The 13,145-nt window shown below is 43.9% G+C and overlaps 1 protein-coding gene across 1 annotated transcript in view; it reads right to left on the reverse strand.

Annotated features, from left to right (window-relative positions):
• Positions 1 to 12,600, reverse strand: part of LOC135517354 (potassium voltage-gated channel subfamily H member 2-like) — a 286,040-nt gene extending 273,440 nt beyond the window's left edge. Inside the window, exon 1 of the mRNA XM_064941574.1 lies at positions 12,370 to 12,600. Coding sequence (XP_064797646.1) covers positions 12,370 to 12,526 — 157 coding nt within the window. The 5' untranslated portion in view covers positions 12,527 to 12,600. The remainder of the gene's footprint in view (positions 1 to 12,369) is intronic.
• Between the last annotated feature and the right edge of the window lie 545 nt (positions 12,601 to 13,145).

Here is a 13,145-nt window from a genome sequence, read left to right on the forward strand (position 1 = left end):
AACCTCACTGAGCTCGAGCTGTTTTGGGAAAACATTTCAGTCTCTCGATGTGCAAAACTGATAGAGACATACCCCAAGCGACTTACAGCTGTAATCGCAGCAAAAGGTGGCGCTACAAAGTATTAACTTAAGGGGGCTGAATAATTTTGCACGCCCAATTTTTCAGTTTTTGATTTGGTAAAAAAGTTTTAAATATCCAATAAATGTCGTTCCACTTCATGATTGTGTCCCACTTGTTGTTGATTCTTCACAAAAAATACAGTTTTATATCTTGATGTTTGAAGCCTGAAATGTGGCAAAATGTCACAAAGTTCAAGGGGACCGAATACTTTCACAAGGCACTGTATGTAGTTTCCAGTTTGCACAAAGTCCAGTGTAGTTCCTTGAGGGCCGGCGTGGTATCGGCTTGAGTTGGAATATACATGGCTTTGACTATAACCGAAGAGAATTTTCTTGGGAGATAATACGGTCGGCATTTGGCTGTGAGGTATTCTAGGTTGGGTGAAAGAAAGGACTTGAGATCCTGTACGTTATCACAATCACAACATGAGTAGTTAATCATGAAACATACACCACTGGCATTCTTCTTCCCGGAGAGTTCTTTATTCCTGTCTGCAAGATGTACTGAGAACTCAGCTGGCTGTATGGACGGGGACAGTATATCCCCATCCATACAGCCATGAGAGCCATGATTCCGTGAAACAGAGTATGTTACAATCCCTGATGTCTCTCTGGAAGGAGATCCTCGCCCTGAGCTTGTCTACTTTATTGTCCAGAGACTGAACATTAGCGCGTAATATACTCGGAAGCGGTGGATGGTGTGTACGCCTCCTGAGTCGGACTAGAAGTCCAAACACTTCTTCTCCGCCGGCGGCATCTTGGAGCAGCCTCTGGGATAAGTTCAATTGCCCTGGGGAGTACGAACAAAGGATCCAATTTGGGAAAGTCGTATTCCTGGTCATAATGCTGGTGAGTTACCATCGCTCTGATAACGGGCCTAGAACCTGTCTAACGTTCAGATGTTACAGCTGTAATAAAAACAAAATATTTTTCAAAGGTGTTGTCTGGTCTGTTGACCAACTCAATAGGTGGCTTGTCACGAACCTGTGTGTCTTGTGTTTTGGTGGAGTTGTTCCCCTCATTAAACAGTCACTGGCGTCGTCTGGTAGTTGTGCCATTTCAGCTAGTCCTAGTTGGCAGGGGTTACTACAATATACAAGTCATGTCGGTGAAAACACTACAGTGATTACTACAGTATACTACAATCATGTCTGCAAACACAGTACAGTGAATATTATAGTATACTACAGGAAAGTACAGGAAAGCTAAATAGAAATAGAGTACAGTATTTAGACCATAATATACTATATTATATTTAGACATATATACAATATAGTCTTTTTTTATGTGGATACACACATTTAGGTACACATGTGCAAACTGCAAATTAGCAAGCACGCACACACGCACACACTACTCCAAACAGGAGCGAGTTGGAGAGACATTCATGAGATGCAGGATATGCATGAAGTTGATCTGCATGATAATGCTGTTTTTGAGAGGGGGGTGCTAGAGACTGAGGCGGCATGCTGCTTTGCAATAAAGTAAAATATTCAACTTGGATTGAATGGTGCAGGGAATGTTGAACAACTACATGTAAGGGTCTGCTTTTCTTTTCTTAGTCAACCTTCTGTTCTTTTTCTTTGTGTTCTTGAACGTAGCCCTGTTTCTTTGTGTTCTTGAACGTAGCCCTGTTTCTTTGTTTTCTGGACCGTAGCTCTGTCTGTCATTTTTGTTCATTGATTTCACCCGTGTTCGTTTCTCACCTGGTCTCATCACCTCCCTATTTAGTTCAGTTCTTTCTGTTCATATGGTTGTGAGGTAGTGTTTGCTTTTGACTGCCTACCTGTGTTTGACCATTGCCTGCCTGTGACCATGGTTTCTGCCTTCTGTGAAGGTTTACTAAACATCTGCGTCTGAATCTACACCTTTTTCTCCCTGAGTATTCATTACACTACAACTGTAGTTGCAGTGTCAGTTGACATTGTTCAGGTAGCTAGGTTAACAACAATTTCAAGGGGATTGACATCTCCCAACATTATGATGTTTGAACATTATTACAATGTTGTTTAAACATTAGTATCGGGGGAGTGGATATGCTGGTATCAAGTCCTCAGCCATCATTATAGTAATACTACCACTCAAATCTTTCAGTTTGTGAGATGGTTCAGATTATTTGCATATTCAAAACGAGAGTTAGAGTGTGGGGTATTTGCATATACAGGAAGAGTCTGCAGCTGTCATTAGGTGAAAACCCAGAGGCTTCTGAGAGAGAGAGAGAGAGAGATACACACACGCTCACTTCGATGAAGACAGACAGATACGAGATGAAGCATGGCTTCTCCCCACACCTGGGACACAACCCCTGTCCTCACCCGTCGAATGTTAACCCTATCAGTCCCGAGAACCCAGCAAAAATCAGCTGTTCATTTATCGGACTTGAATTTATCTGCATACCCAGCCCTTATGTTTAGTTTTACCATTTTATTTTCAGGACAACCAGGGCTAAAGGTAAAACACACAACAATTTGACATAAACAGTTGCCTTCGTGAGTTTCATTGACAAATGTCAATGCAAAAAATGTGGTCCACCAAAGCAGAAAAATCAGATAGAAATTATGAAGCTATATAAATGGTTTGCTCACAGGGAAATGATTATCCAACTAGTCAGTGACAACTGTTTGGAGTTTGTGACAGCAACTATGTGAGCTTATTCCAGTATTATAGTCACTACAGTGCATTCGATAGGTATTCAGACCCCTTGACTTTTTCAAAATGTTGTTACGTTCCAGCCTTATTCTAAAATAGATTAAATCGGTTTTTCCCTCATTTACAGTGCCTTGCGAAAGTATTCGACCCCCTTGAACTGTGCGACCTTTTGCCACATTTCAGGCTTCAAACATAAAGATATGAAACTGTATTTTTTTGTGAAGAATCAACAACAAGTGGGACACAATCATGAAGTGGAACGACATTTATTGGATATTTCAAACTTTTTTAACAAATCAAAAACTGAAAAATTGGGCGTGCAAAATTATTCAGCCCCCTTAAGTTAATTAAATAGTTGATTTGTATATTTTTTGTTAATGTATTAAAATAAAAAATTAAATAAATATCACATTTACATAAGTATTCAGACACGCTACAAGCTTGGCACACCTGTATTTGGGGAGTTTCTAACATTCTTCTATGCAGATCCTCTCTAGCTTTGTCAGGTTGGATGGGGAGCGTCACTGCACAGCTATTTTGGGTTCAAGTCCGGGCTCTGGCTGGGCCACTCAAGGACATTCAGAGACTCTTGTTTCTCATCGTCTGAGAATCCTTTAGGTGCCTTTTGGTAAACTCCAAGCTGGCTGTCATGTGCCTTTTACTGAGGAGTGGCTTCCGTCTGACCACTCTACCATAAAGGCCTGATTGGTGAAGTGCTGCAGAGATGGTTGTCCTTCTGGAAGGTTCTCCCATCACCATAGAGGAACTCTGGAGGTCTGTCAGAGTGACCATCGGGTTCTTGGTCACCTCCCTGACCATGGCCTCTCTCCCCCGATTGTCAGTTTGGCCGGGTGGGCAGCTCTAGGAAGAGTCTTGGTGGTTCCAAATTTCTTGCATTGAAGAATGATGGGGACATTCAATGCTGCAGAAATGTGTTGGTACCTTTCCCCAGATCTGTGCCCAATCCTGGCTTGGTTTTTGCTCTAACATGCACTGTCAACTGTGGAACCTTATATAGACAGGTGTGTGCCTTTCCAAATCATGTCCAATCAAGTTGTAGAAACATCTCAAGGATGATCAATGGAAACAGGATGCACCTGAACTACATTTTGAGTCTCATAGCAAAGGGTCTGAATACTTATGTAAATAAGGTTTTTTTAAAATAAAATATTATACATATGTTACATTTTATGGGGTAATGTGTGTAGACTGATTTCAATCCATTTTTGAATAAGGCTGTAACGTAACAAAATGTGGAAAAAGGGAAGCGTTCTGAATACTTTCGAATGGACTGTATGTCCTGGGATTTCCTATGATCTTCTATGTAGAAGAACCCCTTACTTTTGAATAGTTCTTGTAGTAATAATAATAATTGGGTTAAATGATCCAACTGCCTGTCAGACTCATAAACTAGCTCTTTCAGCTTTACTTTGGCACCATGTTGTTTGCTGAAACAAGAGGTGTGTGTGTGTGTGTGTGTGTGTGTGTGTGTGTGTGTGTGTGTGTGTGTGTGTGTGTGTGTGTGTGTGTGTGTGTGTGTGTGTGTGTGTGTGTGTGTGTGTGTGTGTGTGTGTGTGTGTGCGCGCGCTAGCCTGTGTGTGCAGTGAAAACAAAGTTAATCACAGGTGGATGTGTGTTCCGTGCGTGTCATTAGAACACACGTGCATGCATACACAAGTGTGTACGTGCAGTGTGTGCATGCATGTATAATCTAATGTGCTGTATGTGTGTAGAGGTTGTTAAGTGAACCGTTGGGATTGTTTGTGTAGCTGGTTCCCTGGGCCTGCGGAGAGAGAGAGGCTGGTGGAGAGTGGGCACACACACACACACACCAACACACACCAACACACACACACACACACACACACGCACATGCACAACCACAGTACATTGAGTGTGTAATGAGGCAGACACACGGCAGCGCGGCTATCACACAGCGCCTTGTCATGATTCATTATTCGGGTGTCAACAAAAGAGGAGAAAACCATACACCACAATAACACCGCCTGGGTCTAGTCTGCTAGCACAGTGGGAACTCATCGTGATTGTAGCACTGTGGTTTATTGGGTTATGCTTAATTCAATTCAATGAGATTTTATTTATTTAAATGCCCAATTGTGTTGGCGTAATATGGATAATTATATGTATATAGACTTACAATCACCTGCATATATGCCTACCTGTAGTTATTTCTTCTTTGGCGCGTTTAGCTTGACTTTTGTAGTTTAGAATGGCACTCAGTGTGCTTCTGTGTTTGCTCACATGTGTACATACTCTTACAAATAGTGCTGTTGATGTCTAACCGTGGATGTTAGGACACATTCACACTACAGTAGAAGTCTTCACGGGTCCAATAAGTTGGAGTGATCTGAGGACTGTCAGACCCATTCTGAAAAGGCCCGTGGAAAAACAGACCCAAACAGACCTGTGCTGTTTCGGATCCGAGAAACCCGTTCAGCTCTGCCTAATGATTCACAGTTACGTGTTCTTAACTGCCTATAACAAATGTTATATATATATTTGTTGTTTTGATGTGGTGCATATTAAAATTTTTTTATTGGATTTTACTTTCCTAAAACAATAATTGTCTCCCTCCAGTTTCAGTTGTCAGAGATTGGAGCACTAAATGCATCAGGGCATTGCATGCATTGGCCTATTGGCTAAGGCATCTACTGTATGATATTAATATTTAAAATATAAATATGTCACATGGAATGACGCTGGAGAGACGAAGCAGGTACGGGTAGTAAAATATTTAATAAATAACGGACATGGAACGAGACAGGAACAGCATCAGCAAACTAATACTAAAGACAAAAACATTACAATACAGCCGTGGGGAACAGTGCTGGGGAACTGACAAATATAGGGGAGGAAATAAACAGGTAATGAATGAGTCCAGGTGAGTCCAATATTGCTGATGAGTGTGACGAGGGAAAGCAGGTGTGCGTGATGGATGGCAGGAGTGAGTGATGCAGGGCAACCTGGCGTCCTCAAGCGCCAGGGGGAGGGAGGAGTGGGAGCAGACGTGACATTGCCCCTCCCTTTCTTGGGGCGCCACCCGGCCGTGACATGGGCGCTGGGCAAGCCAGTTGGAGCGTGGAAACCCGACGAACCGGCAGGAGTGTGAAAACCTGGCAAGCCGGCTGAGGCATGGGAGCCTAGCGATCCTGCTGCAGAGAGGGAGCCCGATGATCCGATGGAGAGTGACGTGGGATGGGAAGTCGCCGAGCCAACCGAGGCAAGGAAACCTCTCGAGCCAGCCAGGGCGAGGAAGCCCAATGGGCTGGCTTAGGCACCTCCGGTTCCATCGGCGCCGGAATCCACACCCACGTCACCAACAATAACAAAAAAACAATGAATTTGCATACCGCCCTAACAGATCCACAGATGATGCAATCTCTATTGCACTCCACACTGCCCCTTCCCACCTGGACAAAGGAACACCTATGTGAGAATGCTGTTCATTGAATGCTGTTCAACACCATAGTTCCCACAAAGCTCATCCCTAAGCTAAGGACCCTGGGACTAAACACCTCCTTCTGCAACTGGATCCTGGACTTCCTGACGGGCCACCCCCAGGTGGTAAGGCTAGGCAACAATACATCTGACACGCTGATCCTCAACAATGGGGCCCCTCAGGGATGTGTGCTTAGTCCTCTCCTGTACTCCCAGTTCACCCACGACTCCAACACCATCATTAAGTTTGCTGACGACACAACAGTGGTTGGCCTGATCCCCGACAACAATGAGACAGCCTATAAGGAGGAGGTCAGAGACCTGGCAGTGTGGTGCCAGGACAACAACCTCTCCCTCAATGTGGGCAAGACAAAGGAGCTGATTGTGGACTATAGGAAAAGGCGGGCCGAATAGGCCCCCATTAACATTGATGGGGCTGTAGTGGAGCGGGTCGAGAGTTTCAAGTTCCTTGTGTCCACATCACCAACAAACTATCATGGTCCAAACACACCAAGACACTCGTGAAGAGGGCAGGACAACACCTTTTCCCCCTCAAGAGACTGAAAAGATTTGGCATGGGTCCCCAGATCCTGAAATAGTTATACAGCTGCACCATCAAGATCATCCTGACCGGTTGCATCATCGCCTGGTATGGCAACTTCTCGGCATCTGATTGTAAGGCACTACAGAGGGTAGTGCGTACGGACCAGTACATCACTGAGGCCAAGCTTCCTGCCATCCAGGACCTACTGTATATACTAGGTGGTGTCAGAGGAAGGCCCCAAAAACTGTCAAAGACTCCAGTCACCCAGGTCATAGACTGTTCTCTCTGCTACTGCACGGCAAGCAGTACCGGAGCGTCAAGTCTAGGACCAAAAGGCTCATTAACAGCTTCAACCCCAAGCCATAAGACTGGTGAACAATTCATAAAATGGCAACTGGACTATTTACATTGACCCCCCTTTGTTTTTACACTGCTACTCGCTGTTCATTATCTATGCATAGTCACTTTACCCCTACCTACATGTACAAATGACCTTGAGTAACCCGAGTAAGTAACTCCCTATATATAGCCTCGTTATTGTTATTTATTGTGTTCTTTAAAAAAAAATCATACTTTAGTTTATTTAGTAAATATTTTCTTAATTCTATTTCTTGAACTGCATTGTTGGTTAAGTGCTTGTAACTAAGCATTTCACATTAAGGTCTACAACTTTTGTATTTGGCACGTGACAAATAAAATTTGATTTCATTTGATTTATAGGCCTGCATAGCTAAGCCAAAAAGCTATCTGACTCCAAACCTTTACGAAAGTTTCTTAACTTTATTACGGTACTATCAAAAGTAGGCCTAATTCAACTCATTGTTTATAGGGACAATATGTACAGGTTATTATATTGGGCCATTAAATTAAGTTTTGCAGCCCTCTTTGTTTTTTCCTTTTCATGGTTTGAGTGCGAGTAGCCCTATAGGCCTAACGGTAATTCTATTATATGGCAGCAAACACAACATGAACTTAATTTGGCTAAAGAAACGGGTTCATCAGAACCTAACAAATGACAGCAGTGGGCTAATGCTATATATTTTGTATTAGTGATTTAAATACTTTGATGGTTCACAACTTCCTCTAGCTAAATCAAGAGAACACAGAGGTACTTATTGTTGAAGCCAAAACACAGAGAGAGAATCAAGCCACACATTTGAATTGACAGGCAATAAAGATAAAACACCAGGTAAAAATTCTGAACTAAATTTAGAATCACACATTACCAGCACCATCTAAACCTGCAACAAGTTGCATTCCACTGCCATTAATGCTGCATTCTATTCTACAAGCACCTGAATGTAATCTCTTTTTCAAGACCTGGTGTGTGATGAAAGAAACCAATGCAATAACTACTTGCCTTTTAAACATGAAAAATAAACATGATAAGAAATTGATGCAGGAGACTTGAGAAGCTTTGTCGTGTACATCTGTAATTATGAGGATAATTTATGGTGTGGGCCATTTATAACGGTGGGTCTTTTAGTGGTTTGATTCAGCCGTGGAGGTCATCTCCATAAAAAAGCAAGTACTTCAGGGCCAGTTTTGAGCACACTCCTTACCTGCGGCTGCTAAGCAATCACATGAAGAGGCCCGGGGCTTTAAGCTATTGTCAGCCATCTGAGACTTGCTCTAGGCTCAAATAGACACCTGGTGTCTCCAAGGCTCCCATACAAGATGACTCCAGATAGCCACTCCAAAGAGGAGGTGGAACGGACATCTATAGCCACACATGATTTGTGTGTCGTTGTCAGCTAAATGGAGAGAAAAAAACTCAATTCTGAATAATAAGAGGGGTACCAAAGATGAGTGGGTACCATTACCGAAACCAGAGGGGATGCCTCTGATTGGCCCACCCAGTGGAGCATAAAAAGGGCAGGTGCTGCAGAAGGCCTGCATGCAGAGTTACTAAAAGAAATTAGGGCTATTTATGGGCCCCCTTGGCACTCATTCCTGGCCAATCAGAGTCCGGGTGTGGGCAATGAGCAGGGGGCTGCTGGGGGCTACCATGCAGAGACACAGACTGCAGCATGTACCTGCTCCCTGGAGGCCTCAGATCTCTGAGATAACAGGCACACACAAAGAGACTGGCAGTCTGAGTGTAGCTTACTGAGAGCAAGAGCAGGGAGTCTGTGTCTATTTCAACCTGCTTCGGTTCACACTTCTAGAACTGGAACAGAGCTGGGACAGAAAAGGCAACAGTCTGTAAAAACAGATCACAGTGGCCTTGAGTCGAGAGGTCCAGATTCTTTGAAATTGAGAGACTGTTAGAGGACCGTGTGCTGACGGGAAACAAGCGCTGATGTACAACTCTGCACTGTCCCCCAACTCCCCACTTCTGCACCAGTGGTGGCGGAGTTTACCTGGAAAAAATGATTAAGTGGCGGTCAGACCGGCGTTGGGCAATTGAGCCTGAGAGAAAGGCTAATCCATCATGGTGAAGGCTAATGCCAGAGAGCAGCATTAGATGAATGGAGCGGGGTATCGCTGCACTACCCTTCCCATCCCCTCCTCCTTCCCCCTTTCTGTCACCTCACTCTTTCCTTTGAACAAGGAGGGAGGAGGCGTTGCATTTCCACACCATGCCTTATGTATGAGGTCCCAGGGTGTGTTGGGTTTCGATCGTGACTTCCTGATGAGCCGAGGGAGACCCGTTGACCTATCAGAGGTGAGAGAATGAGGATCTGGCCTGCCCCTGAAAATGCATATTGACTCAGTCGTAAGACTATCAGACACCGAAGAGAGAAGGGAGGGAGGGAGAGTGGGCCCAAGGGGAGGGCTGGGACTCCCTCTTGTGTTCCCCCAATCACATGGGACCTGGGTAACCCTGGCGACGCAGAGAGCCTCTTGACGGTCTCCCTGGTGACAGTACAAACACACCTCCTGCTGTACAAAAAAGAGCACACTTGACAATGTTCCAGATTGGAAATGTACTTCGATACTCTCCACATTTAGATGGACAGGGCCAGCCTCATCCGAGCAGTTGATAGCAGCTGTCAACACTCTCTAGAACTCTTATCACTTACTAGAGCCTATACAAGTTTGAGTGTAGGAATGAGTCATACTATTGTAGCTGACTGTTATCATTAGCATTGTAGCAACTACTGGAAACAGAGTAGGGCACTAGAGGGTCAGCACAATACACACACATACACACAGTAATACAAACACGAATTACGAGGTTCTTTCTCCATTCATTGCAGGCTAAGGGGGGAGTTGTGTATACAGGCAAAACCGATAACTCTTGAGTATAAACAGTGGAAAGTCTGATTGGTGGACTAGGGGTGGCCCGGTGCAGCACTCAAGAGAATGTGAGTTATCAGCTGAGAGCAAACATCTGGCGTCAAGTAACTCTCTGCTGCTACAGTTACAGCTGGATCTCCTCTTAATCCCCACACATAATGCTAGGAGAGGAACTGAGAAATACCACTCCTTTCTGTTCTTCTCTCTTTCATCACCTATACCGTATCTCTCTCCTCTCTGTTCATCAGTCTTGCTTTCTCTTTTGCTCCTCTTTCCAACGGCAGCTCTTTCCACAGGTGGAAAATGTTCGACATACAGTATCCCTGGATCTCACCCAGCGGGTTAGCTCTACTACCATAACAGCATTCCGATACTTGGAGTTTAGTTTAGTTTATTATAATCCCAATTAGCTACTACACATGCAGCAGCTACTCTTCCTGGGGTCCACATAAAATGTACAAATACATGACAAAGTACAGCACAGTAATAGACAAGAACTACATAAGATATTAGATTAAATAAAATGTTTTAAATAAGAGTTATATATAGGAAAGAGACAACAAAAATACTACTTATACACTATTCATATATACATATTCTTATATACAGCACAGTTCAATTAGATTTTTAGAAAGAGGAGAGGTGCTGTGAAATAATGTTTTTTCATCTGTTTTTTAAAGCTAAACTTTTTGCCTGAGTAACCTCTGGTGGCAGCGCATTCCACGGCCGCATGGCTCTATACATAACTGAGCGAGGCATTAAATCAGTTTTTGGTTTGGGTACTGTGAAGAAACCCACAAGGTGAGTCTGGTGGGGTATGTATACTGTTTTGAAGGGTATGCAAATAGATTATACAAGTCAGGCATTTTCAACACCCAAATTATCCTTAAAAAGACTAGAAGAGAAGTAGTACATTTCTCATCAACCCTCAATCATGAACGACTAGTTTTGTGTTTGCAGTTAAGTCTCGGTCCCGCTCCCCCTCTCCGGCGCTCAACTTCACCAGTTTATTCATTATTACGCACACCTACCACCATCGTTACGCGCATCTGCGCTTCATGAGACTCACCTGGACTCCATCACCTCCGCCATATCTGTCACTCCCTTTGGTTCTTTCCCCAGGCGTAATTGACTCTGTTTCATATCTGTACGCAACTCGTGTTTCTTGTCTTGTTTCGTTATTCATTCAATTCACTCCCTGTACTTGCTTCGCGACTCCTAACATACACATTACATTAAGGGCAAGGATTGCTGCTTTTTTTGAGCCAGCTGCAGCTTTGCAAGATCTTTCTTTGCTGCACCTGACCATATTACCAGGAAGTAATCAGGATTGAACAAGATCAAACAACCAGTACAGGTGATCTTCGTGTTGAAAAACACAGAACATCTTTTTATAACAGACACTTCACGACAACTTTGTCAATATTTTTTTAACTAGCCAAGTCAGTTAAGAACAAATTCTTATTTACAAATTCAGACATCCCTATGAGACTCCCAATCACAGACGGTTGTGATACAACCAAGGGTCTGTAGTGCCTGCCTCTAGCACTGAGAAGCAGTGCCTTAGACCACCTTTATTTAACTAGGCAAGTCAGTTAAGAACAAATTCTTCTTTTCAATGACGGCCTAGGAACAGTGGGTTAACTGCCTGTTCAGGGGCAGAATGACAGATTTGTACCTTGTCAGCTCAGGGATTTAAACTTGCAACCTTCCGGTTACTAGTCCAACAGTCTAACCACTAGGCTACCCTGCCACCGCATATGACTTGACCATGATAACTGATATGACTTGACCATGTTACTCCTAGGAGATCATCTTCTTCAACTTGTACAATGGTCACAAGCTTGATGCACAACTCCTGTTGAGGTTAAGGTCTAAGAGAATGCTTTGAACCAAATACAAGGATTTTGGTTTCAGTTTATTGTAAATGACCTATTCTGACACTGAGTGTAAATCCTTGCTAGGAGTCTCAGTGAGGTCACCTGTCACATTATTTTACATTATGAAGCTTTTGTTTGTTTATAAATAGCACAACGGGAGAAAGAGGGAGCAGGTGAGACCAGCTGTGTATTGACAGGGATCACGTTATATATATATATATATATATGTTTTCTTCAATAGAGTGATCAGAGACGTGCAACTATAGTTTTCTCCACAGAACACATTCGGCAGAAAATAGTTTTTTCTTCCGATGACAACAGAAGTGCAATGCTATTTGGCTGGCAGCCACACAAGTAAATGAGCTTACAATGAAAAAGCAAGCACACACACACACACACACACACACACACACACACACACACACACACACACACACACACACACAGACACACACACACAGCGTATCATCCTACCGTCCTTCCTGTAGAGGTTGATCTCCACTTTCCTCTCCTCCGAACCCAGCAGTGCTTGAGCCAACTGGGCGATGGCCAGCCGCTTGGTGTGAGGGCCGTACAGGAAGTTGCAGGTGCAGGGCTTCTGCATGATCTCAGCCCGCGAGTAGCCGCACATGGCACAGAAGCCATCGTTGCAGAATATGATGGCGCAGTTCTCGACCCGGGCATTGGCAATGATGAACTTACGACCTGAGGATGAGAGGAAGAGGGAGATGAGGAAGATGGTAGGGAAGATACAAAGTGTGTATGTGCATGTGTGCTTTGTGTGTGATGTGTGTGAACGCGTGTGAGTGTGTGTGTGTGTGTGTGTGTGTGTGTGTGTGTGTGTGTGTGTGTGTGTGTGTGTGTGTGTGTGTGTGTGTGGTGTGTGTGACTAGTGCAAACTTGTGCATTCACAGTGGAGGAGCCATTTAAACCTATTACAACCCATGAGGCTCTACATTGTTTCAAAGGAAGATGTTCACAGGCTCAAAGCAGCTGTCAACTCCCCCCTCTCTATGACACATACACCTTTCCTCTACGATATATGTATATAAAATCCTTAGTTTTGGAACATTGCTGCGGGGAATTGCTTCAATTCAGCCACAAAAGCATTAGTGAGGTTGGGCACTGATGTTGGGCGATTAGGCCTGGCTCACAGTCGGCATTCCAATTAATCCCAAAGATGTTCGATGGGGTTGAGGTCAGGGCTCTGTTCAGGCCAGTCAAGTTCTTCTACACAGATCTCGACAAAT

This window comes from Oncorhynchus masou, chromosome 28 (assembly GCF_036934945.1).
Source record: "Oncorhynchus masou masou isolate Uvic2021 chromosome 28, UVic_Omas_1.1, whole genome shotgun sequence".
NCBI lineage: Eukaryota > Metazoa > Chordata > Actinopteri > Salmoniformes > Salmonidae > Oncorhynchus > Oncorhynchus masou.